This window comes from Solea solea, chromosome 1, assembly GCF_958295425.1.
Source record: "Solea solea chromosome 1, fSolSol10.1, whole genome shotgun sequence".
In the NCBI taxonomy this organism is placed as follows: Eukaryota; Metazoa; Chordata; class Actinopteri; order Pleuronectiformes; family Soleidae; genus Solea; species Solea solea.
The window spans coordinates 8,517,250-8,543,713 of NC_081134.1; the positions used below are offsets into that span (position 1 = coordinate 8,517,250).

The following is a 26,464-nucleotide window of genomic DNA, read 5'->3' on the forward strand; positions in this document are numbered from 1 at the left end:
TGTGTGCATTTGAGGATCTGATTATTCATATTATTTGATTTAAGACCATTAAATAATTATTATTACCTTTCCCAATTGTATCTTTAAAGGTCTAATGTGTAATAATTAGTGACTGATGGTGGGGTTTTTAGGGTGTAATACTCATTACTGCTCTCTTTCTCAAAAATGTCGGGGAACTTTGGCCTTCTCATACCAGACAGGATGCCAGTCTTTTTAATTTTGTAAGTTTCTTTTACGAAATGCACACTCCTGCAAGCCCAATATAACTTTCATAAAAGCTACACAAAATACCTCTAAAATGTACGAGTGTATTCAATGCCTCAGTTGTCTTATTGTGGAACATTTCCGGAAATAGTTTTCGGAAGAAACGTCGTGCTCGACACTGGTGAACATCTGCCTCGCCTCTCGAAGTGCTTCGGGTTGGTCCGCCCCCCTCCGCTCGACAACACTCGAGTCTTCGCGAAGCGTTCAAGTGGAGGAGGAAAAGGAGAGGAGAGAGAGGGAGAGTGTTCGCACTGTGGAGGAAGAAAAAGTAAACGAGAGTTCAATATTGTCACCAAACCGTAAGCGGGAAGTGAAAGCGTCGACAGCTCGGCTTGTGTAGAGCTAGTTCTTCCACACTCTCATGTTGTAAACACTGTGGTTTGGCTGTGACATTGCGACGTGAGCGACAGAGAGCAGAGGGAAAGGTCTCCTCCCAGTTTGTTGACGGATAGAGTTTGGCTTCAGTGTAAGGAGACACGGCTAGACCCCGGCCAGGTAAGACTGCCTTGACTGTCACATTAATTACAACAGCCGCGGACATGACGAGTTTTTTTCCCCCCTTCTTTATCTAAAGCAACAGTTGGTCTGAGTCTGCTGAGACGTTCACTGTCACTGTCTACACCCGTTTATGCAACTCTTCTGTGGCTCAACTGTGTCACAAATACGCATCACAAATATGATGAGACGTGTTTTTGTTAGAATGGTGTTCAACAGGTGACAGCTGAGCTGCTAACAGCTGTCTGTGTGGGCCTTGTGCCCTCATCGCTGCCCTCCAGCCCAACCTACTGTACTGCCTTTGCCACATAATGATTTATTTTTTGTTAAAGCAAGTAGAAGAGCAGAATAGTGATGTGACACTGTACGATATTATTGTGTATAGCGATCCAGAGCTCTCACAATAAATTGATCGTTTTGATTTTGTACCGTAGGTTCAATTATTAACAGAGATATCACGTGAATTAGGTCTAACTCGCCAACATACAGTCCCAGTGAAGACATGGAGGACAGGAAAAATGTTATCAAGTGGGCGGAGCCTTGTGTACATCGATAAACTAATATTGACAAGTGATACCAAAACTGTTGCCCTGACACAAATTCATGTCACTAAAATTACAGAATACATTTTTTACCAAAACATGAAACTGCGTTTCTTATGTGCCCCTAAAAAGTCACACTGTTGTATTGTTACAGAAACGTGTCTCTAATGATACTAAAAACATTACTTGTTGTGTTACAAGTACCTGCTAATATGGACGTGTGTTTTGAGATTGATTAATTTTAAATCATGATGGCCTACGATAACTATATAAATGCAGTCGCCCCCCCATGTGGCAATTAAAAAATAAATAGATTTTCACCTTTATACAATAATCACGACAATGGAAATGAATCAGTGTCAACGTATTGCAAGCGCTTTTTTTTAAAATCCCAATACTTGCTAAAACTGCATATTGTCCCATCCCTGTGCTAGTTCCTTGTATGTTCCACGTCCCGTCTGTAATCGTGACATCCCAAGCCTAGAGAAGAATAGCTCTTTTATAAATATCTAAACCAGCTACTGCCTTCACATTAGTCCATTATTAAATAGATAAGAGCTTGCAGCGTTGCCTGTGTAGTCCAATGTAGACCAATTGGATTATGAAGTCAGAGTGATGGTTGAAGAGGACAGGGAAGTGGCTGAAATGTTTACATGGTGCATCAACAGCGTATTAGTTGATGTCCCCTGACCATTAGGGAGGACAGAATACAGACCGGCCATTGATGAGGCCAACTCATTAGTACCCTATTCACTGCCATCAAAGCCTCCTCTCTATACGCCCATCAATGTGAGTGGATCGCACCCGCACTGCTCACTAGAAGCTGAGAAGCGCAGCCCTGTCCTCACACTTGTGACACAGGGGTTTTGGACTGAGCAGCTTCACGACTGACACCAGACATTCAAGTTACACCTGAATTCCGAGGGGAGAGAGGAAGAGACAAAAAAAATCTTTCCCACGAAAGCACCTTTAGATGCTCACTGTGCTCCTGACATGTGTGTTTTCATCATTGGGTGTCACTAGTTAACGCAGGAAAACGCAGCCTTGTTTTGAAGATGATGCTGACCATTAACAGCTGTCTTATCTACTGCTGTTTGGTCTGCAATTATGGTTGACTGTTGCAAACACCAGCAACCCTGACTGATGTCAGGAGATTTATTTTGACGTGTAGACCACAGTTACTCAGATTATGCTGATTGAGGTTGTGGCATTTGACAGATTTTAAACTCTGCCTGCCAGTTTTGATGGCATGGCCTGCATGTGGAGCTCTGTAAGTAAGCCCAGATAGCTGGCAGGACTTTACGTGACGTGTAATGCATGTTAATTGATTAGTAACAGGAGGAGGAGCTAGATGGTCAGGAAGGGAAGACTAAATATAAAGAAAACAAGGCTGGACAATATTAAGAAAACACATGACAACATTACAACATTGTTGCTTGCTTCTGCAAACACTGAGTCTGCAAACAACACAGTTTAATTGTAATTCTTTTTTATATTTTCTGCTTCTATTAACTATCTGGATTGTTGAAATTAGTACAAATCTAGGAAACAAGTTGAATAAAAATATGTAAACATAATTAAAATCTCTCTCATTGCAGTTGAGTATGAGAGGTCTGACTTAGGGTAGACTAAATATTGGAAGAAAATAAAATCAATTGTGTTCCTTTATCATAGGTTCTTGACCAAGCAAAACTAGTAGATTTCAGATTCATTCAGTTCAAGAAGTCTGCATACATTTCTTTGCAATATGTACATTGCATATTTTGATTCCGTAAGCATGATGTTTCAGATATAGTGTGCAGCCCTTGTAGGAAAATCTCTGGGTAGCTTTAATTTTTCAGGAGGATTGAGTTTAATCTCCTTCCTCTGTCTTTGCCATATGAGTTAAAGTTGTGGAACAATGGCTGAACTGTTGGGATCATGTGGGAAGTGGCACTTTTAGCTGTAACCAATGCTGCACTGTAACTCAGGCGGCGAACACGCTACCCCGGAGGCGGCATGCATCTCCTCAGACACAGAATGCCTCAGACATAGAATGCAGGCCAACTCGACTGGCAGCTCTGCTGGCGAGTTTCTGAGAAACATCCAGTTTTGTTGCAGGAGGACGACGTGATGACGGCCACTGTCTGAGCCTCTCAGCAGCCAGGAGCCGGTTCCTCATCGTTGTCATCTGTGGATTCCCCCCCTGCGAGTCTTTCAGGGCAGAGTTTGTTGAAGTAGGAGTTGGGTCTTGTGTGAGCTTGCCACACAGCCTTTTGAGTGATTTCTCTACTTCCTTACTGGACTGAGGGATTCACATATTTTCTCAGACATGTTACACATACAGACACAGGGACTAAGTATATGTTTCTAAAAGTGCTTGTTGGTAACTACAGGGTTTCAGCTACTCTAAGAGAACACTCTCACTCTTCTTCTTCTTAGTTCTGCCTTATAATAATGCAACTACTTGTTCATAGAAACACTGACACGTCTGTCATTAAGGACTTCAACTAACAATTATTTCCATTCTTGATTAATTTGTCAATCTGTTATTTTCTAATTCCAGCAATTAGCTGTTTGGTTCATGGAATGCCAGAAAATTGTGAAAAAATTACACACACAAAAAAGTAAAAAACAGTGCTTGCAAAGATATAAACCATAGACTGTGGTTTTGTTTTTGTTTTTTTTATAAAAAAGCACTCTGGAAGACTTAATTAACGACCAATATATTGCTGTAGCTCTACTGTTACGCAATGAGCTACATATTTTTTATCGGTTTACGTTTGCAGAAATTACCAGTGGATTAACCAATCAGTTGATCAATAAAAGAAACATGGGTTGGTTTCATTTACTCTTTTTTCTAAATTGTACCAGTGAGAATTAAAAGCTTTTGCTTTTATTATTCCTTTTAAGTAATTTATAGTATTTAGACTGCAGGATGGATAAAACAGGCTATATAGGCTGAGAAAGTTTAACATTAAAACATGCATGACAATAAAATATGTATATATATATATACATATATATACACATATATACATATATATGTATATATATATATATGTTTAGGAAAGCCTAAAATTGATATGTTTAGGCTTTCCGGCTATTTTATTTTTCAGTCACTTTAGACTCCTAACATCTGACAATTCATGAGATTAAGAGTGTAAATCTTCATAAAATAGAATAAAAGTGTAGAATACACATGAATATAAACACAGTGAGAAGTTTAAGATGGTTTGTGAAGTGTTCTCTTCAGAATAATGGCACTCGTAGTATGTTCCACACCTACAGAAATTATGTTAAATCTTTCAAATCTTGATAACTGAGTAAGATTTGATCCTAGTTTTAGTTATTGTACATAATGAGTTAAACTGTATGTACTTTCGTAAGGGAAAAATTATAAATATTGCTCATAACTTGGCTTTAACACTTAAATACTGCCATTTGCAATACAAGACAAGTCAGTCTTGAGTTCAATATTGACTGTGTAATTGGTTTAAGAAGTAAAGAGCATTACCACATGATGACAACATGAGAATATAAACTATTCTCTATGTTCGAAGGCAAGGATGATAATGCGATTAAGTGTTTCCAACATGTACAGGGTTGTTATTAGGTACTGTATGTGTCCTGTGTCCCTGATGCATTTAGTCATGGGACAGTATAAGATATTATCGCTTATCGGGATTAAAAGCATTTACAATAAGTTAATAGTGGTGAATTTTTATTATCTTTTTAATTGTGAATGAAGAAAAACATTAATATTTCACGTGAAAATCCTAACTCACCAGCATACAATGCTGAAAATTATAACACATTTTTTCAGTCTTTGCAATAATATCGTTAATGGCATTTATTTTGGTCAGGATAATCGTAACGTAAACTTCTAAAATTGTCCCATGTCTAGATGCATTAAAATCAAAAAGGAACACACATGAGGCAGCTGACTGGTGAGGTGTCAGAGCAGACATCATATTCAACTAACTAAGAAAATGCTGATCAGCGTTTCTCAGACCTGGAAAGGATGATGTTCTCAAATGTCTCGTCTTGTTGTTTTGTCCGAAAACCAAACATGATCCAGTTTTTAATGATTTCTTTGTTATATGGAGCAGCAAAGAAACCAGTAAATATTCACATTTAAGAAGCTGAAAAATCAGAAAACTTCCAAAAACAGACCGATTAATCGATTATCAAATTAGTTGACGATTCATTTAGTAATCGATGACTAAATGAATCGTCAACTAATTTGATAATCAATTAATCGGTCTGTTTTTGGAAGTTTTCTGATTTTTCAGCTTCTTAAAAAGAAAGAAAGAAGAGGAATCAATTAATAATAGATTAATCGAGTAATTGTTTCAACCCTAATGCCAATGCCTCATTTTGATCCGCTGTGGCTCTCTTCCCAGGTTTCTTTGACACACGCACACATTCGTACAGATACTACTGTTCAAAACACACGTATTGTGTCATAATATAGTAAATAGTAATGTTTCTCCATGTCTTGTTTGCACAAGATAAAAAAAATAGTTTTTTTTTGGTGTCCCTGAGTTTTGGTTTGTTCTGTCGCTGGGGATTTTTCTTTCTTTTGTGTGTGTGTGTGTGTATACTTCACAGGGTTTTTTTGTGATGGTCAGAGGCAAAATGAACAGATGGAATTCAGTTTCCCATACATTGACCGGCACAAATTGATTACTATCTTTTTTTTGCATTGTTTCAAATTGCTCAATCGTTCAACTACTCACATGCAAGAACAGAAACTCCACAGCATTTGTATTTCCTGTCTGTTCATAAATAATATTTCCGCACCTCAGAGAAATTCAAAGATGTACTGTAGCCCTAAAGGTTTTGCCCCACTTAGTGTTTGTGGTGTGTGTGTTTGTGTGTGTTGTGAACTGTGTGTGTATAGTAGTCACAAGGCCGAGGCTGCAGTGGGTGGTTTGCATGAATTCCACCCTGCCCAGCAGCAGATGTACTGAGAGGAGTGGTGGTGGTGACTTTGCGGATACCCAGTCACACCCATCTGTTGGTTTGGCAGCAGAATAACTTGCTTTCATGTAATAGGATGGACTGGATGCTTTTTTTTTGTCTCAAACTAAGTCAACTCAGTAGTAACACGTCTACTTTTATTTTTTTCGTCTCCATATTAGTTACAGAGAATTTGAATGTTTCACAGTCAGGAAGTTTTAAGGCGCTGTCACTGCTTGTGTGCTAATCAGATTGACATCGACATCTGATGTACACGTTTGCCTTACTAAACAGGAAGTGTTGTCATAGCAACCCTCTCAAATAACTTAGATCGGTATTGCAGCAGACCTGATTTCCTCTCCTTGCTTTACACATGTGATGCTTGTTTGATTCCAAGTTATTAGGATGTCACTGCTGTTTTTTTTTGCTGACTGTGGCTCTTTGGTATCTTGAGGAAACACACGTCACAGACAGGACAAACTAGACATGAGACAACCTGTATTCAGTGGGCAGAGTGGAAGAGAGAGAGACAGAATGCAAATCCACTCAAACATGGGGTGTCCAAAATTCAATCTCCATTGTTGTTATTGTTGTCAATTTATATTTCTGAATAACCATTACCATCATTAATGAGGTTTCTTTTTTCATTATTTAAACAATTGTTTTAGTTTCTTCATTCTTCTTCAGAATGAACAAGACATGGACTCATTTCACAAAACTGAAGAACAATACAGTAACAGCCTTGAAACCTTCCCTAGTAATTTGGGAATGAGTCGACTCAGTGACGCCATTTTGAGTGTGTCTCATTTTTGTGGTTTTAGCTGCTGAATTTCCTCTTGGTTTTAGGTTGATGTCGTTAGTTTCTCAATTGTAGATGAATACAAAACGATGCATGAGTATTAAAGCTGTTGTTTATCGGGGCTGCAATACTTAATTGATCAGTTATGAATAATTTACTCGTTGGCAACTATTTTGAGAATGAATTGAGCAGTTTGAGTTTAATAAAATCGAAACAAGTTCTTTGATTTCAGCTTCTTAAATGTGAAGCATGTTCTGGTTTCTTTGCTCCTTTGTAACAATTAACTGGGTATCTCTAGTTTATGGACATCACCATAAGTTGTGCATATATAAGCAGAAGCAGGAGAATGTTTTTTTGTTCAGGTTTGTTTCAGCCTCTGTTACTTGACTGCTCAGACTCAGCTTCCATTGCACAGAGAAGGAAACAGATAAGATAGGTTTGTTTAGAGTGTAAACTTAGTTCAAGGTTGAAGCTCCTCATAGACACTGATCTGGGGTTGGATTCACAAATGTCCCTCACACTGGTAACATGGTTAGTTCTTAAGCTGCTTGTCAATATTCATGCACAACTAAATGTTGATAAATCAACCGGATTCTCTCTCTCTCTGAATTTTGTTTCACCGTATGAATCATTGAACATTCAGAGGTCTACTGTATCTAATTAGGAATTACACTCTTATTAAATTTTTTTCATGTTTTATGTATCAAGTGATGTGATGCCTAAATGGGTCATACAGCTAGCAGCATTATAGCCTCACAGCAAGGAGGTCACTGGTTTGAATCCTGACTCGACAAAGGGCCTTTCTGTGTTCTCCCCGTGTTTTTGTGGCTTCTCTTTTGCCCTATGTCCGCTGGGATTGGCTCCAGCAACCCATGACCCTCATGTGAAGGATAAAGTGTTAAAAAACAAGTGAATGATGCCTAAATAAAGAAATGTTAGCCCATATTTTTAAAAATAAGTCAAAAAAATCTGAATTCAGATGATTATTTTTGTTCTGATCAATTAAAATTATTATTTTTCACCATTTGCTAAATAGTTGATTAATTAAATAATTGATTCATTAAATTGTTACAGAAATGTAAACACTTTTTTAATATCATTAATTGTTTTGTATTTTATCAGGCTAAAATCCAATAAATCTACAAAATGCTTTTTCACTGGAGACATTTCGGACTTGTTCATTTGCCATAATCTTAACAAACAATTTTGTGTTGATAATAGTTTGATGAATAAAATATTAATTTAATTAAAAATGATTGTCCTTTTTGGCCCTATTTAAGATTATATCATTGACAAACTGCGATTGTATGTGTATATTGAAGCACATACTCGCATTGTATTTCAAAATAATTTTGTTTGTCAAAATCTTGAGTGCAACGTACAGTATGTTTCAGAACACACTGAGGCAAAAGGACGGAGAGTACAGGTTATTTATAGATGAAGCGGTTACGTAGAAAGTCTATTTTCGGGCCCATTGTGAACGTCAAACTGCCACACGCAGAGACGTGTCTGTCATCCACCTGCTGTTCTACTTGACTCTGTGATGGAGGACACAGGAGAGGGAACATGCTGGAAAGCAATGTCTCTCCTTTGACCTGCAGGGATTACATATCATTAGAAATGATTATTGCCAACTTCTTGAAACAAACAAACAAAATCCACAAATAGAAACATGATAATGAAAAAACTTGTGATCCGTGTGCTGTGTGTGAGGAATCCTCCTGCTATTTACATACAGTATTTTGCAGCAGTGCAAAGGTTATGAACAGTAATGAACATCAACTTGTAATAACTCCTTGAATTTCCATAGGGACAAGAAAACTAACAACATAAAATGTAAGATGTAAAGCAAGGAAAACTTAAAGTGACTGGTGGTAAAATGCTCATTCTAAAATGCTTACTGGACAGAGATTGCACATCAGAAACTGGGGTAAAAACTGATTAAGTGGCCATGTTTTAAATAATTGACATGTGCCTCATTACTTATTACGGCAGTGTATTACTGCCACTCCTGCCAAAAAAAGTGATGAAAAATGCAGATTGGAGTCAAGTGTGAAGCAATTTTTATGTCTCATTTGTTATTATTCACATGGTGTATTGTATTAGATGGGAGGAAAATAGAAAATCAGCCAAACATATTGACAAAACAAACATACTAACTAACCAAAAAACGGCGTAATAGAAAAATGTAATATTAGTCTAATTAGGAGTCAACTCTAAAAACAATGCACTACTGTGAGTGTTCTGTGAACAAATATCCACAGAGCCACAGGTTCTTCTTTCTTCCACTTGGTGGTGCACTCTGCTTTAGAACTGTGTGCCTGCCACAGAGATGAATTCATGTCCAAGGTTTATTATTGTGCTAACTCTTATGAAATCAGCTCTAAGGTTTTTAATCTAAGTCACAGTGTTTATATTGCCCCATATGATGCCAAGTTTGCAATGCAGCCTTTTTACTTAATCATAATGACAATACAGGCTACTTACTACTACTACTTTGTCTTGTATCGAATCTCTCACGCTCATGTGTGTGCCATCTGTCACTCTGGTACTGCCAGGTGGTCCCAACACCACATAAGCTTTAATTAAACATGTCTGTTAAACTTTAAATCTTCTGTTAACTCTGATGAGACAGAATTTGTAAAGTACAGTCTGTTTCACCTGTGATGTGAGTCAGTTTTTCGGTTGTCTCGCCAGGCAGCTCAGATAACGTCTCTGTGTGTGTGTGTGTGTGTGTGGATGCAGACCTGTAGATCATGTTTCTGCCCGGATGATTTACTTGACTAAAAGTCACCAACACGAGTAGAGTATCATTTACAAACAGATGATCTGCTGTAAGTTGGTGACCTATCGTTAGTTTTATGGATTTGAGAGATGGTTAATAATGGTGATGATAACAATAATAATGTTTTATTCCTAACTTAGTGCTTTATAAAGATCAGAGTTATTTAGCACCAAAGCTTCTGTAAACTAAAATATATTTGCCTGTAAAATAATTAAACACAAATAAAACTTGTAGTTGACGACATTGATGCATTATTAAACATTTATAGAATAAATCATGTCTGTTCTAAAAATAATGAATGCTTTTCTTGATATAATTAGTCCTGTGTGTTTAATTAATTTGACATGTCCAGGCTGCAAATTGCCTCTTTTCATTTGGTTTTATTTAAAACTCAGGAATCAATTGAAGGAGACCCTCATTTTCACTGATGCTGATCATGAACAGTTTTTATATGAAATGTCCGAGTGACACAGGAGAATGACATTTTAGATCTTGTTGCAGATGATTCCAAAAATGTTGCTGCAGTGATATTGACATCCGTCTTTTCTGGCATGAAGATCCTGAAGGACTAGCCAGTCAGTTAAACTCTGTGTAAGCTGGGATTGCCTCCAGATTTCTCTGTAACCCTCAAAGAACAAGCAGTAGATAATTGATGGAGCAATGGGGAAAAAAGTTTCAGTTTCCCTGAAATGTTTTGCAGGTACATGTGATTGCGTTTATTCTAAGGTCTGTAACATTTCCTCTGCAGTTTCCTGTACATGTAGAAATGTCAAGCCAGTCTTGTCTGGCTGGGCAGGGAAAAACTGAAAAAAAAACCTCCCACTCACAGGAAAGACACACCTTTTGTGAGGACACCTCACTTTCAGCACATTTATTTCTTCTGAGTATGTCATTAGACTGTCACCCATATATGGGCATTTCCTGCTAAAGGTGAGAAAGAGCTTCCTGCCTGACAGGTAACCGAGAAAGAGAATTTATATGACTCCATTCAAGTTCCGGATAAGCGTTGACAAATTGGCGTAGCGTGTGAGCTTTGAGCCTAACTGGAGGAAAGTTTAAGATGCAGCTGCAACAGCATGCATTTCCCCGTTAAAGCTGCGAAGATGGATGAATCATTCAGAATGCCGATAGTGGAATCAGAATGTAAATTTAGCTGTGGGTGAGCAGCAGGGGGAACAGTGTCACTTTGATGGATTCTTTCATTTCTTTAGAGGCCTTTATGAGTCTTTGGGGAACTTTGCTGGCATCTCAAACAAAGGCCAGTGTGTGCGCGTCTTCACTGAGGCCCAGTTGGGACTCGACACCTGTAGCATGAGGACACACATCAACATGTTGTTTGTGTATGCTGTTTGTGTGTGCCGTCTTTGACCCCCCCCCCATCCCATCCCATCCTATTCTTGAGTACAAGTGCCTTGGGCAGTTTTTGGCTGACTCGTCTTTATGTTTGTGAGTCTAAAACAAGCAGGAACAGGTGTCCCAGAGATGCATGATCACTGCCTGTCTTCTTGTCCGCAATCCCTGCCCCCCCCCATCTGCTGAAATCAGGTGCCTCATTCACATTCACTCACTTTCAAAGGTTTCCAAGGCTTTGTTTGACTATGATTTACTCACTCTTTTCTGGAACAAGGACTCACATTTTGTCCAGGAATGGTTCTAGTACAGTGACTCCTTGTGTGTTTATCTCTCTGAACTGTAACAAATAGGCTGTGTTCCCTTTCTATTAGTTTCTTCTTAGAAACTACACAGTTATCTCATTGTGTCATTTGCGGAATCTGCAATTTTTGTCACACACTGGCTCTATTTGAAAGAAAAGAAAAATGAGATTACAAACTTGTGTTCCCGTAACATGAGTGTGATTCTTTAAAAAAAAAAAAAAAAAATAACATACTGCACAAATACATGAGGGAGATGAACCTAGTGACCTACCATGGCAGAGGCATGGATGAAGCATGAAGAGAGAGGAAGTAAAGGGAGACGGTGGGAGGATGAGGAGGAGGCAGGCATCATTTTTGAAGGGATTCAGGGTGGGCTGCAGAGGAAGTGGCCTCAGTGTGACCCACAGTGTGAGCCTCTTCCTCCACCAGACATGTCTTTGAAACTGTTAGATGAACAGAGTCACAGTGATTGGAGGGAGGAGCCGCCATTCATGTGGATTGTGATTAATAGTAACTCATACTCCTTTGAGAGAGTGTGTGTGTGTGCAGGGGGAGTTTGTAAGTCCATCTGACTTCTGTGTGTAAGTCAATGCAAAATGTCCCCAATCATCAGAGTTTCTTTAATATAGTTAATTTTGATTTGTGAAAAGTGGCAGAAATCTGGAAACCTATTCAATGAGACCACAAAGATGGCTGTCCTTATCTTAACTGTAGCATCTGTATTGTCTCTGCCTGGAGCTTAATCACATGTAAGCAAAACCAAAAGTATTTTCCTTCACTTATGTTTCTCTTTCCCTTCAATTACATGGAATATTCCGTGTGCACAATCCAGAATTACACCAATTGTTTGGGGATTTTACAAAGTGAAGACTCTTTTTGTTGTGCTTATGCATGTTTCAAAGGGGAACTCTTGATTTTACTCACAAATGTCACAACTCTCAGGTTGTGATGCATTTTAATCATCTGTAACTCTCAAAGGGAGTTCTCTAAGGTTTGCACATACAAGCATGACATATACTATACTTAACCCAAACTGAACTTCAAGATATCTTAAATGGATTGTGTAAGTGTAAGTTTTGTTTTTTTAAAACCCTAAAAGTTCAACTAGTTTTGTTTTCGAACAACCAAGAGTCTTACCTTATCAGTTCTGTTCCAAGACCAGAGTTTTTTTTGGTCTTGGCCTTTTGTTCTGACCTTTTGCCTGTTTCTTTTCCATACTGACGCTGACCTTCACCCCCCTAATAAAGCAATCATAAAATCAGTCAGCTGACACTGGAAACACAAGCACACTAAATGCTTGCAGAGTTTATTGTCAGTATGAAGCCACAGCGGATACTCACTTGAATTAGGCTTTACTGTTTAGTGGTTATCTGATAACTGCCTGATGAAGATACTCTGATGTAGATGCACCTAATCTTACCTCTGCTCACTATATAAAGTGGAGCCAGTGTTTTTTTTTCTTCCACCATTGCATCACCATGGTTTTTTGTTTTTTACCATTGCATCACCACTGTGTGAAATGTGACGTCACAAAGTGCATCAGGAAATTGTAATGTGTAAATCAATGATAGTCAAAGACTCAGACTGCTAGAATCTGATGATGAGAAATTAAATATAATATAGTTAAATTAATATTTAACATCTCTGCATTCAAATATCTAAACATGACAAGATTGATGTTACATATGTTGTTGAGGACTGAGAGTTAGTGTTTGCATCCTGTTCATAGAATATCATCATAAATGTGCATCTGTCAGCGTGACTGTAAATCTATTTCTGCGTCAACACTTTTCTTTGACAGCTATAGATACTTCCCTCAAACTTGTTCCTGTTTCTGTGTGTGTTGTGTCTCATGCAACTTGTCCAGAGAGTAGTCACATGCAGTTATCTGTCCATTATCCACATGCCTGTCATTCCTGTCCTTGTTTGTTCAGAAGTGTCCCTTCTTAGTTGCAGATAACACAGGGGCTCGTTTTGGTCCTGAACTATAGGCAGTCAGTCAGTGCTATAGATAAAAACACCACCAGACCATACATTTTCTTGTTGCTTGTCATACCTGAACTAATCCCGTGTTACCTGAAGATTGAAGAAAGGCTTAGGTGCTGTGTTTTTCATTGGGGGCGTGTGTTTATAATTTGACAAATGTTTTTTCAATTTCACAGTTCTAGCACTACTCTACTCGGCTTCACTCGATTTGGTACCTGCTCTGGTGAGGTTCCAAGTGAGCTGAGCTGATACTAAAACATGACGTCGACATACTGCCGGCCACTGATTGGCAGACAGTGTCGTCACTGGAAGAGTCATGAGCGTGACGTCCGTTACAGGAATCAGTTAAAAACACTTAAAAATCCTGAAAACATGCATTAATCTCCATCAGTTAGTGAGGGAATATAAATAATAAAATCTCAATATATAACTGGTGTATTTAGCTATAGCACTGCTGAAAGCCGTTGATATTGAGCCGAATCCCATCCCGTATTTCAATTCAGTTCAGTCAGAGGGAGACTGCTCCAGTCATGCACGATGTACTGAACGGTTCAATGAAACAATCTTTTTGAGAAACCTTCCAAGAATTGGGAGCAGCGGGCAGCCACTGAGCAGATTAATGAACTGATTCTAATGATTCGGTACACCGACAAGAACTGCTTTGACCGCCACTAGTTTGTGTGCAAATAAAACGACATCACTGTAGTTTCGTGCAGCTCTGCTATGACGACCCCACCCACGCTGAGAACGTACTGAAGTAATGGAAAATGATGTGTCTGATACCAAACCGAGTCAAGTCGAGCTAGAACTGTATACTGGCAAAGTGCCATTTGACTCTCACCTTCTGTTTTTTTTCCCCTTATCTTAGTTAAACACAAACATGACAATGGTATTCACACTATCCTGGTTGTGCCTGTTGAACTCTGACCTGTGAGGTCAAGGATTAGCACTTTGTAGAGAAATGAATTTCACAGTGAGAGAGAGGCACACGTGACTAATCGCAGCTTCTCAAATATCGCCTGATTTAACGATGCAGTGGCAAAGTATTGATTGATGTGTCGTGCAGCAGGAAATGTGAGTACTGAGAAATGTGGATGCAGGTGTTTGCTTTTTCATTTTCAGTTATTTGCAGAATCAGCCATTCAGCTGATTCTTTTACTCGTATGAGTGCTTGAAATCCTTGCAAGTGTTTGAATTTAGGATAAAGTGCTTGAAATAGTGAGTGACTCTTTCTTTTACAAATCTGACCTTTTGCTTAATAGATGGAAGAATAAATCAAGTTGGAAAGTATAAATGAAAACTGCTCCGTCTGGACCTTGTGTGGACTATTGTAAAACAAGTTTAGTTTGTAGCATAATATCGTCACTTTTTATTGTGATTAAAAAAGAAAAATCCTGACTTTTTAATATGTATCTGTTTGTGTGGTAAATATTTAAATTGTGTGGATATGGACCTTGGAAGTGCTTAAAAAGTATTGCAGAGCTCAAAATGACGTGGGACAAGTGTTTGTTTAGTCTCCGCAATAAAGATTTTACTTTTTGTTTCAAAGTTTATCACCACATGTAACACAAAGATATATTCAAATTTGAGAAGCAAGAACAGTTATTTAAATTGTAAGCTGATCATCCAAATGCTGAAATAAAAATAGCAAATTTTCTTCATAGTTTCAGGTCTTTTTCAATAGAACATGATGCCAGTTTAAAATCTTTTTGTTTTGAAAATAATGAATTGTTAATTCCAAGGAGTAACACGACGTGACGTGATAATGACTATTAGATGATGCATACACCTTATGTTATAGAACCCAAATTAAAAAAACATCCTCTAAAAATAGACTTTGCACCGTCTGACACACGCATGCACACACACAAACAAACACACACACACACCCTCTGACTAATACTGTTTCCACTTCACTTGAAGAACAAAATAATCTTTATGACCTTCATGTTGTTTTCTAATGAGCTGTGTGACGTCCAGACCATTATCAGTTATTCCATCCATGCATTCTGGTGTTTAACACTTCCTACTGCGCTCCAGCAGGGAGGATGGGTTGTATGAAGGCCCAACTAGCAGCTCCACAGACCTTTGGCCTTCTCTGTTGTCACCTTTTCTGTACTGGTAACATGCATGCAGCCAGTCTCGCTCAGGGGTGGAGAGGTTGGAAAGACTGCCTGCGTTTGTTTATTGTTCTACATAGGCAGGGCCGTGTAGGGCCAGAGATGGAGATCTATTGTGTAGTATCTCCCCGCCACCGCCATGAATAGTAGCTTTCAGAGGCAAGAGACTCTGAGGCGAAAGGCAAAGTGCTCACAATAGCTTTAAGTTTTATTGCGTTGCTGTCGCCGTCCACAGATTTTTGGCATGTGACCAAATGCAACATACACACAGCTGCACAGCTTGCTTTCTCCAGCTGAATCACACACACACACATACACACTCTTATCTCTCCCTCAGTCTCACTCCACTTTTAATACAGCGCTCTGCCTGACCATTCATTCCTTCCCTGCATCCATTTCCAGCAAACTCCCCTCAGTTTGCACTAAGCTTTCTTTTGTGCAGTTTTAGCACAACAATGATATTTGTTTTCTGAGGGCGGAGCAGAGAGACACTGCTTGGTTGCCTCTCTGCCCGTGTCTCCTGCATGTCACCCTCTGTGCGTCTGCAGTGACGTCTGAAGGACATTATCTGCCATAGGCCTGTGTTTGTTTTGGGCTGCTCTGGGTGTGATAATGGCCCATTGCTGGGGAACCAGAGGCTCAGAGGCACCTCTGTGGAAACTGTAGAGACCTTGCTAATCTGGCTGATACCCAGCTGGCATTCAACTTGGTCATGTAAACTATTTTTGGGGGAAGTTTCTTCATCTGAAACCAAAGCCACTGTAGCCAGCAACAACACAGACCTGTTGGCTATTTTTAGCTTATACTCTAGCTGCTAACGACATCTCTGACACGCTGGCTGGCCTCTGCGTCTGTTGATGTCTCATTCCCAGACCTCTTGTGTGGAAAGCCAGGAAAACCAGTCGTGTCTAAATACTTGTTGAGCATCAACAAAGACTTAAACATAATTGTCTCGTCATTTCCAGCCTCTCCTGTGGAAGGAATGCAAGGAATTCAGCTAACGGTTGCATCAAAGGAAAGAAGAAAAACGTCCCTGCTATTGTTTTTGCCCTTCGCTCTCATTTTGACTCATTCTTTCTTTACAGACTGAACAGTCGGCCTTGAACCTTTTCGCCTCTCTTTGTGTAGACTTACAGTACATGATAGTAAACCAGCCTCTTCTGATACTGGTAGTTCCTCTCATTTTCTGTGTATGGCAAACCTGTTACACAGTCCTGGTTGAGATATGAAAAAGTTGAGCTAAAGGTTAACTATGTCTCCAATATAATGTTGCAATTAAATGCACTTGGAATGTAATTTCTGCCACTGGGGCAGAGATTAATATCAATTGGTAATGAGTAACCTTGATGCATTGGTGGCAAATGCACATGGCAAAATGTAAGGACAAAAGGACAAAAACACATTGGCCAACTAGTAGTACCAAATATTTCCTTCTTCAATGTGTTGTTTTGTAGGTTGGTTTTGCCCCAGAAGTTGTAGAAGAGACAGTAAAGCTTATGATGTGATTAAAAGATGGTCAGAATGAAATGGTCCTTTATTTTGAGCAGAAATACAGATTATTCTGAATTTAAAGAGTGTTTTATAGTTTTATGTATTTAAATCTGCAGTGATACACATTTTCAACACCCAACTAAATGTTAAAAGAAGAGAGGGTAGCAGGTAAATATTTTTTGTAACACATTAAAGCTAAATGTGTTCCATGCCCGACACCTACTGTATATCTCAGGCGTCCATTAACCTTCACTTGCTTATACACTACACTTACACTACATTCCCCCTAACATTTAAACCCCACTGCACCCACATTTAGGATTACACAACTGATAATTTGCAATCTCAACAACATGGCTGACCTTGCTGGTGTGAAATGGCCTACTCAGCAGTTTTGAGGCTATTTTTTTTTTTCACCACCTGCCTCACTAGAGCCGAAATTACAGAACATTGCTTTAATGAAGCTTATTAGTTCTGAATTAATGGACAACAATACCATTTTACGGATTGTTTTGAATATTTTCTGCAGAATCAACTCTGCAGTTCTAACGGTCTTAGTTCAGCATTACTGAAGTAAGACCGTGTGTGTCCTATCCCATGTGTGGAGTGTAGCCTTTTAGCCTTTCTAATTAGAGGTTTCCAGGGTGGAGATGTGAGATGTGGGGAGAGCTCCCTGCCTTGCTCAATCCTTGCAAACGGAAAGTGTGACTGATCCACTGTGCTATCACTGTTATCTGTTGCTATATCACTCAGAGTCCCTGACACACAAGCTGCTTCACTTCAGTCTTGTACCAGCCACTGAATGTGCAGTCAGACATGTTCATGCAGTCCTGTTCCAAATATCATCATGTTTAAGGACACTGATTAGCCTCCTGTCTTCATTTATGTCTCACGTTATCAAACTGGAAATGCAACTTTTTGTTTTTGCTTGTAAGGTTTTTTTTTTTTTTTTCTCAATGGGTTGATCACAAACTGGGTTGGCTTGAAATTCCTGCAGCCAAACTCCTCGGCCATCTCGTCTGAGCTTGAAACAAGCAATCATTCATGGTCTGTTTGGACAGGAATGAGCCGCGAGTAATTGCACTTGAATTTTGGATTTAGAAATCCTGCAGAAAGGAGTTACGTCTAGTCTTCTGTCTAGACACTGTGCGACTGTGTTACAGTATGCTGGATTGTTTTTGGATCCTGTCAAGCCACAGAACTTCAGGATTGTGCAGCCTGCCAGATTCTGAGAACTCACTGCATAACTGAGACCTTTTCTTTCTGGTGATACAGAAATGACATTGTTACTTATAGTGCAGCATGTTTAACCTGAGCAAAATCTTCCATTAACCTTTGTACAGTCCTCTGACTTTTTCCTGGAAACTTCTGTTTACACAGGACTAATGGATACCCCTCAGCCAATCACCACTGAGCAATCTGGCAGACCAACATTGAGAGGCCTGAATTTCCCAGTATTCCCTCTGTATCGCACTGACTTGGGTGGGGTGGTGTCAGCTTCACTTATCTCAGTGGCCATACCTATGAGCTGTGGGGTGGTGCTGCAGCGCTATCCTTTCACAGTTCCTCTCTAAACACACACAGTTTTCTGCCTCTCCCAGCTGTATATTATTCTCTGTGGGCTGTACTTGCTTGAAGCTCATACACCCAATGCTGTTGTGCACACTGCCTTCACTATTGTACTATACACAAGGGCTCTGGCTTACAACTAAGCTCGAAGACTTGTAAAGACTTGTGAAATTACAGAGTAATTAATGACTATTTTTGTTGTTAAGAATGAGTAATATTTCCCAGAGTTTGTGGGACAGGAGATGTGTTATGGTGTCTTAGGCCTGGGTTGTACTTCCATGCCTGTGTGTCTGCGAACGTCTGCTTTGCACATGTGCACAGTGCAAGCACCTCCACATTTTGCGAGCGCACAAACTGTACGTACTGACTACACTCTAGTTGGTGACACTTGCACAGCCCCTCACTCAAAGAATACAAGGATAAACAGTACAAATGTGGTAATAAATGCAATGTGACATTGAGTATGCAATGTTGAAACACTACACTGACACAGACCCTCATTTTAGTCTGAATGGAACGACTGTATGAAGCGACTCTGCAGGTAATGCACGTACAAAATATGAGTCAACAAAAGTCAAGTCTTCTGAGAAAGAACTAGAATTCTGCACCTTCTCTTTCATAATCTGGCTTATGACTTTGACCATTCACGGGGCAGTTTAGAGAGAGAGAGGACGTCTGATTGGCTGTTTTATTAAGTAGCTGTGCATACTCAGCTCTGCAGTGGAAAACAAGTGGCGACAAACGGCCTGTCCTGCAAAGTGATCTTTAATAAAAGGAAAACGAGTTGGACAACAAACACATGAAACCTGTGAATATTTCATAGATGGAGAGATTGCCTTGGGTCATCTGTAGCATATGAAGCCTGTGCATCTGTCTGTACTTATCTGGCAGGAGGGTCTCCACCCCAAAAGCTTTAATATTTTATGACCTTAACAAAATCAACAATCAACTATTTTCCTTGTGATTCTGCCCTACTGTAGGTTACATGTCAATAAATAAAATCATCATGACATTTGCAGTATGAACTGCATGAGAACAGCTGCCAAAAAAATGGCCTAGCAGAAACTCTTCTTTTTTCTGGTGGGAAAGTAAGGATATTACTAGGGTGGTTCTCACGGTGAGAATTAGTTTGAGTCTACACCACCCCCTCCCAGCCTCACCCTTCCTTTTTCTCAGACCTAGAAACCCAACAACCAGAGTTGTCTCTCTGTGGCTTATAAACAGAATCCTACTTTGCTCAGCAACAGGACTGATGACGGAGTGTAACTGAGATTGATAAGGGAACAAGGTGAGAACAGGCAGGTGTTTATATGAAAGCAGGGCTGAACTGAATAGTGACAGAGATCTGATCTGAGAAGCAACAGACTGAAATGTGGGGTCATGTTTTAGGTGGAGCAGGAGACGGTTTTTCACTCAGCTGGGAAAGTGCTGACTGGCACTGGAGAGAATGAGGCTTCTACTTTTAGCTTCAGCTGCAGACTGGGAAACTCCTGCCTGCAGAGACTGCAGAGGGTTTGTAAACCGGGGGGGAGGGGTGTACATGAGAAAGATGACAGAGTTGTGTGTGTGTGTGTGTGTGGGTACACATGGGAGAACAACTATATACTGGCTTGTGGCTGAGGCCCAGGTCTTTGAACTCTCTTTTGTTCAAAGCAACAGACATCTGTCTAGACACCAAATATCGTCTTTCCTCAATTCACTTTTCTGCGCTTGTCAGCTGGTGCACAAAGGCAGACAGACGCCAGGCAGTAGATGTTCCAGCACCTTTTTAACACGATCAACAGAAGCTTTACAGCCAGTAAAATGTCAGCTTTTATCAGGAAAAAAAGACTATAAAGTTGTGCATGATCATTTATGATCTGCAAGTCAGACAGAGAAGCAACTTCTGCAACCATTTAAAGTGCAACCAAGGGACAGATATTTATCTAAAATAGATGTCAGTATATTAAATTTGCACCCACAATCTGATTTAACTTTGCTGATGACTTACTCTGTGTCTAGTCCTTGGGAGGAAATCTGCAATCTTGGGGTCAAAATAAATGGAAGGGTTTGAACAAGAAAAAGCCTCATCCTCGCCCACCTTTTATCGCCTTGTGTCAGTCAAGCCTTAAGTGTAGCCGAGGATATTCAAGCCCTCAAGCAGTTTTATTTCCAGTGAGGTTATTTTATTACAAAAGTCTGAAAAGCCTCTGGGACCACACACACACACACACACACACACACACTGTACAGCTGACAGTGCCGTCTCTTCTTTTAGCCTTTAATGGATGCCGTGTACTTGTCATCGGCAAATTTAAGACTTTTCTTTGGATCTGAGCTGCAGTGTATTGCGTGTGCACGCACACACACTCGTGCAGTTCTTCATCTCTGAGTGTTGGTGTTAATGCCACTGACTCATAATGGTTCCCTGTTCTTGGCACTTTGAACTCTGTGCTAATGAATGGCATGTGTGCGGGTGGGTTTGTGTGTGTAAGGTACAGCAGAGCAGTGGGGCCCTCGCTGCTCTGCTGTAGGTGGTCCTGGCTCCTGTATGTGTGTGTATTGTGATGGGGTGGTCTTTTTTCCCCCCTGATCTTTGGAGGTAACTTTTTTCTGCACCTCGCTCATATGTACTGTACATGGTGGCGTCTAACACACACACACACACACGCACACATACAAACACACTCTGATGCCTCCCTCCACATATAGTTTCAGTCAAACTGGTGGTGCTGGTAGTAGCTGGCATCACATCACAGGGGCTTCACACTGAGGTGACTCAGTTGGGATAGTTTGCCTGGGAGTGCCAGTGGAATTTAAGACCAACCTCCTTCTCCCACTTCACTCGCTGGTTGAAGTGATATTTTGGCGCCACAGAGTAGTAAACTATCAATTCTGTCAATTTACTGCATCTTAAATTACAGCTATGGAGATGAGGTTTCTTTTTTTCCCCCTCCCTCCATTTCACTCTCAGTCACATGACACACTGACACAGTTACAGCTAAATGCTTTGTGCTGTCCTTAAAACGCTCTTGCTGCAAAGCAGTCACAGTAATTTAAGAATAATTAACCCTTTAACCCAGAGCGGCTCGCAGACGACACTTACCGTAATTGCGCGGTTTGTGCTATCTACGGTAACGCCACTCGCGTTGTTGCTGGAAGCCGGTGAAAAGGCGTCTCTGTCACCGGAAAGGGAAAAAGTGGGAACAACACCTGTACAAAGTTTCCATGTTTTGGCCTGTTTTTGGACATTTTTAATACAGACAAATTTAACACGCAAAAAAACCACAAGACACAAATAATCTCTTTTGTCTTGTTCAGTTTCTCACAACAGTGTGTAACCAAGTTCACCTGAAATACCAGAAGCACAACGCCCAGGTCATAAAATCATGTGACTTACAATAAAAGCTCTTCATTATCATGAATTACATTACAACAGTAGCGATAGTGTCACATCATGTGATCCTGCCGGTCTTAGTAGTTATTTCAGTTTCCTCTTTATTCACTGTTGTACTCGATCAGCAGCTTTTGTGTTGTGTCTGCATGCTACACAAATAAACTACTCACTTGGTTGTCCAAGTGGTGTTGTCCTGAGTGGTGTTTTTGTTGTCATTGTTGTTTTTTTTTTAACCTGGCACCTGTCAATTAACCAAGAAAGTCATTGACTTCATCACTGTTGCATGCATGTGTGTCATCTCGTCTCTGAAACAAACTCATCTTCTATCTTTTGAGTCTGAAACACAGCTCCTGCTCATTTTTACTCTCAAAACTTGTTTACCAATCTTGCAAAATAATGCAAATGTTGTCGATATGTAGTCCCTGAGTTGTGCCACAACATGTTTTTTGTGCAACTTTCTAAATCGTAAAATACCAGCATTTAAATGTCTTTGAAGGCTCACTAACTTGTAATAATGAGAAAGCCGTCTCTGCCATTGCTCTGCAGTGCTTTTAGTTTGGAGTGCAGTACCTGTTCTAAAGTCCAGCTGCGTTAAAGTTGCATATAAAGTGAATCTAGAGCAGGCGATGCTTCCTGCATGCTCAAGTGAGGTGTCATACTCTCGCCTGACTCCTCCAGAAACTCTCCTGCCGTTGAAACCCGAGACCTCACCTGGAGTTCATGTCTGAGAGCAGTTTGACTCAAACGGCCAGAACCAGAATCAGCAAGTTGAAACTCGATGCTGCTGTGAGGTCTGTTAAAAAACTTCAAACACATGTTCACTGTGGTTCCCTCAGTTGCAGCACTTTAAAACATCAGATATTTGTTAGACAAACAAATGATGCTATAAAGAAACCCCTTCCAGACTAGTCACTTATCATTTAAGGATGAAAGGATTTTATTTCTTCACCTGTAGCGTTTTGCCTTTGTGACTAAACGAAGAATGTTTTCTTAGTAAAATTGTTCACTTTACATTGTAGTATGCAGCCCTTTCATGTCTCACTTCCACATTATCAATAACATTTGAGCTCTTTGAGTCATCTCTGCCTGGGCTTCCTGTGGAGTGATTAGGTGTCAGGCGCTCCCAAACAGAGGGGCTGGAACTGCACGTTTCCCTACCCTTTCCCTTTTTTGTCTTTTATTCCTGCCTCACTGTTTGTTCCTGAAACAAATGAAGAGCGTCACGATCCAGCTGCAGCATCAGAGGCTTTCATCAGGGACATCCTGCAGGTTAAACGGGGTACAGACAGGGTGGAAAGTATCATATATACAGTCTGTCATGAAACAAAACGTGAGTTCAAAGCTGTTCAAAGATCAGACATGTTCAGCATTGTGACTGAAATGTGTTTATGTATAACTTCAAAGAAGTATTTGGAGCTCTTTTGCTTTAAAAGTGAACCTTTTGTCTGTGAACAGTTTGCATAGTACACGTGTAGCGTAGCACAGCAACAGAAAGCCCTCGTTTTGATTTGTGAAATAAATCTCTGAACATGCTGCAGCCCTCTTTGTGGATTTCACTATAAACTTCTGAGAAGCTGTACTTGAAGCTTCCTGTTCCCTGCTGAGAAATCACAAGCAATCGTGTGTGCCAGTTTATTGCAGAAGCATTACAGGAAATATGTGTAACAGTGTAACAGAAAAAAAAAGTGGCAATAAAAGGAAACTAGAGAGCCAGGGATAAACACTGGAGCCAGATCTCCCACACGGACTGTGGGATGTGTCAGGGCTTGTTCCCCTGCAGTCTGTAAATGATTAGCAGGAAGTGGAATCTCACAGCACCAACGTCGTCCAACCCACTGTCGTGTTGGATCGTTTAACGTTCAGACAACAGACAAAGACACATGCGCTGACTTTCAGTTACCGTCATAGTCATGTGGCTGGTGTATTGTGTCAAGGATAATGCGCTGCACTCCAGGTGCAACAGGAGCTTTGCACCGGCTGAAAACTATTTGCAAGTGCCTTAGGTGGAGTTGCCAACTTCCTGATAAGAAAATAGTCCCAAATCCCATTCTCTTCTCACTTATTATACAGTTTACGTACATTTACATACGCACTTTATGTAGGTTACATTACCCCGACACACACTATACACTTTCACTATTGAGTAAAGGATGTTTTACAAGTTTAAACATCTTTTATCCTTCAAATATGGAACAAATCTTTTATCTTTCAAATATGGAACAATTGGCAACCCTATAGCCTTAGCTTAACTCATGAATACATGATGATGATGATGTCACTATTGTTAACGACGTTGCAGAGGTAGACCAAGTACGGAGGTGTCGTCGTTGACCCGTTAAATATTAATCGTTTACAGCACATTGACCTGAAGAAGCTTTAGCTACATCATTCATTAAAATAACATTTCCTCCTGCAGTGTTTCTCATTTCATCGGATGCCTGCACATAAGCTGCATTCCCCTGCCATCTTCACAAGGAAAACATGCTTCCTGTAATACAAATGAAAAAGTAGTTTTTTTCCTGCTTCAGAGATGGTGTTGAATTGCATTCCTCATTTGACCTCATTTGCTTGTCTGTCCCAGATTTACTTGAAGCAAAAAATGTTTGCATCATTATTTATTTGTCATCAAAGTTACAGTTTCTCTCAGACCTGTCTGAGGGAGTGTTTGTGTGCGTGCAGTGGCAGGGCAGCGGCGGATGGCGGCAAGGAGTGTTTATCTTGTCAAACTGCTGAGCAACTGTACAATGCATTTCACTCTCATTTAAGATTGAGTATGAGTCTGGGGTGGGTGTGGTCACCTCCCACTATCAAGAAGTGTGACGCTGTAGATGAAAAGGCCTCTGTACACAACTGGAGAGACCTACGACTAGTGAGACCAGTGATCTGGATGACGTATGCAGAGCAGCGGAAAGTTACAAACTTGTTGTAGTCAAAGCGTTACAACAGCCACATTGAACAACAGCTGCTCTTCAGTGGCCTCCATGATGTAGAAAAGCTGCCAGACGTCACTTCTCTGTCATCATCGCACTAAGCCCGCCCTTTAGGGGTTTGTGATTGGTTGTCTTTATCTGAATTTTGCCAAAATGACGTCCTTGCCAGACATTTCTGAAGAACACCTGCGTGTTTTGAGCTGAAGAATTGACTCCTGAAACTTTGCATAGATGCGTCTTTGTGCTGTCAATCATACTCCAACCTGTTTGCAACCATCTCGCTTTACTACGGACAATGTTGCTTTTGCCTCCGTCTGTCTTGACATCAACAAATCACTTGTTGTGTGCTGCGCTGGAATGTCGACGTCACAGAGGATAGCTTCAGTCAGACACACATTTGTGTGTCACGGTTATCCAAATCCTTGATTCAATGTGTTTTTCAATTTTAAGGTCACAATTCAATTCTCAATCTTTTTTCTCTCTCTTTCACTGCAGATGGGTCTGCCATTTTTAGACTTGTCTAGTTAAGTCTAGGATCATTGGTTCTATTTCATGATGTCACTCATTTAATTTTGTAATGCAGGACGTCATACTGGGGGCGTGGTTAAGTCCTTGATTCCACCTTTGCCTTCGAGGGTCGAGCTTGTGAAGGCGTTTCGATCATTATTCCATTTACAATCGAGATCGCGACACCCCTATTGTTTGAGATTAAAAGCTCCACTCTACAGTTTTAAAGCCTCGTGTGAGCACTTGTGCAGAATAACTTCCTGTAAAGAAAGCCTTATCCTGTCCAGTATTAGTAAAACCTTTCCCTGTTGTTCTTCATCACAGTGTTGTAATTGCCCAGGATGTCTTCAAAGCCTCACAGTTCCAATAACACCACCCATGCCCGGCGGATGGTGCAGCAGCTGAGAATAGAGGCCAGCATTGAGAGGATAAAGGTATAGTGCAAAGATAAACATGATCTTCAGTGTCTGCACTTATTACTTCAGTGTTTAATCCACTCTTCTCTGATAAACAATTCATACAGTCAGAGGATTGTACAATTATTTTATCTACAATTTCTGCCAAAGGATTGTGCATGAGGATTAGCAGAGAGTTTTGTATGCGAGCACACATACCCACTCACTCCCCTGTGTTTCTCCTCGTATTGTTTCTATAGGTATCCAAGGCCTCTGCAGACCTTATGAACTACTGCAGTGAACATGCGAGAAACGACCCTCTCCTCATGGGCATCCCTGCTTCAGACAATCCCTTCAAGGACAAAAAACCATGCACTATATTGTAGTGGATGCCACTTAGCCTTTAATGTGTTTTGCTTATTAATATTGCTGTATTCTGTTTGTTGGAAGGAGTGTGTGTGTGTGTGTGTGTGTGTGTGGGGGGGGGGGCACGGCTATGAGTTCAGTTAACAATTCAAAGATGATTTTCTCAAAGGTAGCTGTGCATAAATAATGAGGTGTTGTGTGGCCGCCCTATTAGCCTGTATTTGTTCTCACTGAAACTCT

At 40.2% G+C, this 26,464-nt stretch overlaps 1 protein-coding gene across 1 annotated transcript; it reads left to right on the top strand.

Moving 5' to 3' along the window:
- Window positions 1-427: 427 nt before the first annotated feature.
- gng12a (guanine nucleotide binding protein (G protein), gamma 12a) lies at window positions 428-26,464 on the top strand. The gene is made up of 3 exons (XM_058641103.1): window positions 428-759; window positions 25,788-25,897; window positions 26,119-26,464. Exons 2-3 carry the CDS (start codon window positions 25,805-25,807, stop codon window positions 26,242-26,244), a joined length of 219 nt encoding a protein of 72 aa, XP_058497086.1. The 5' UTR covers window positions 428-759; window positions 25,788-25,804; the 3' UTR covers window positions 26,245-26,464.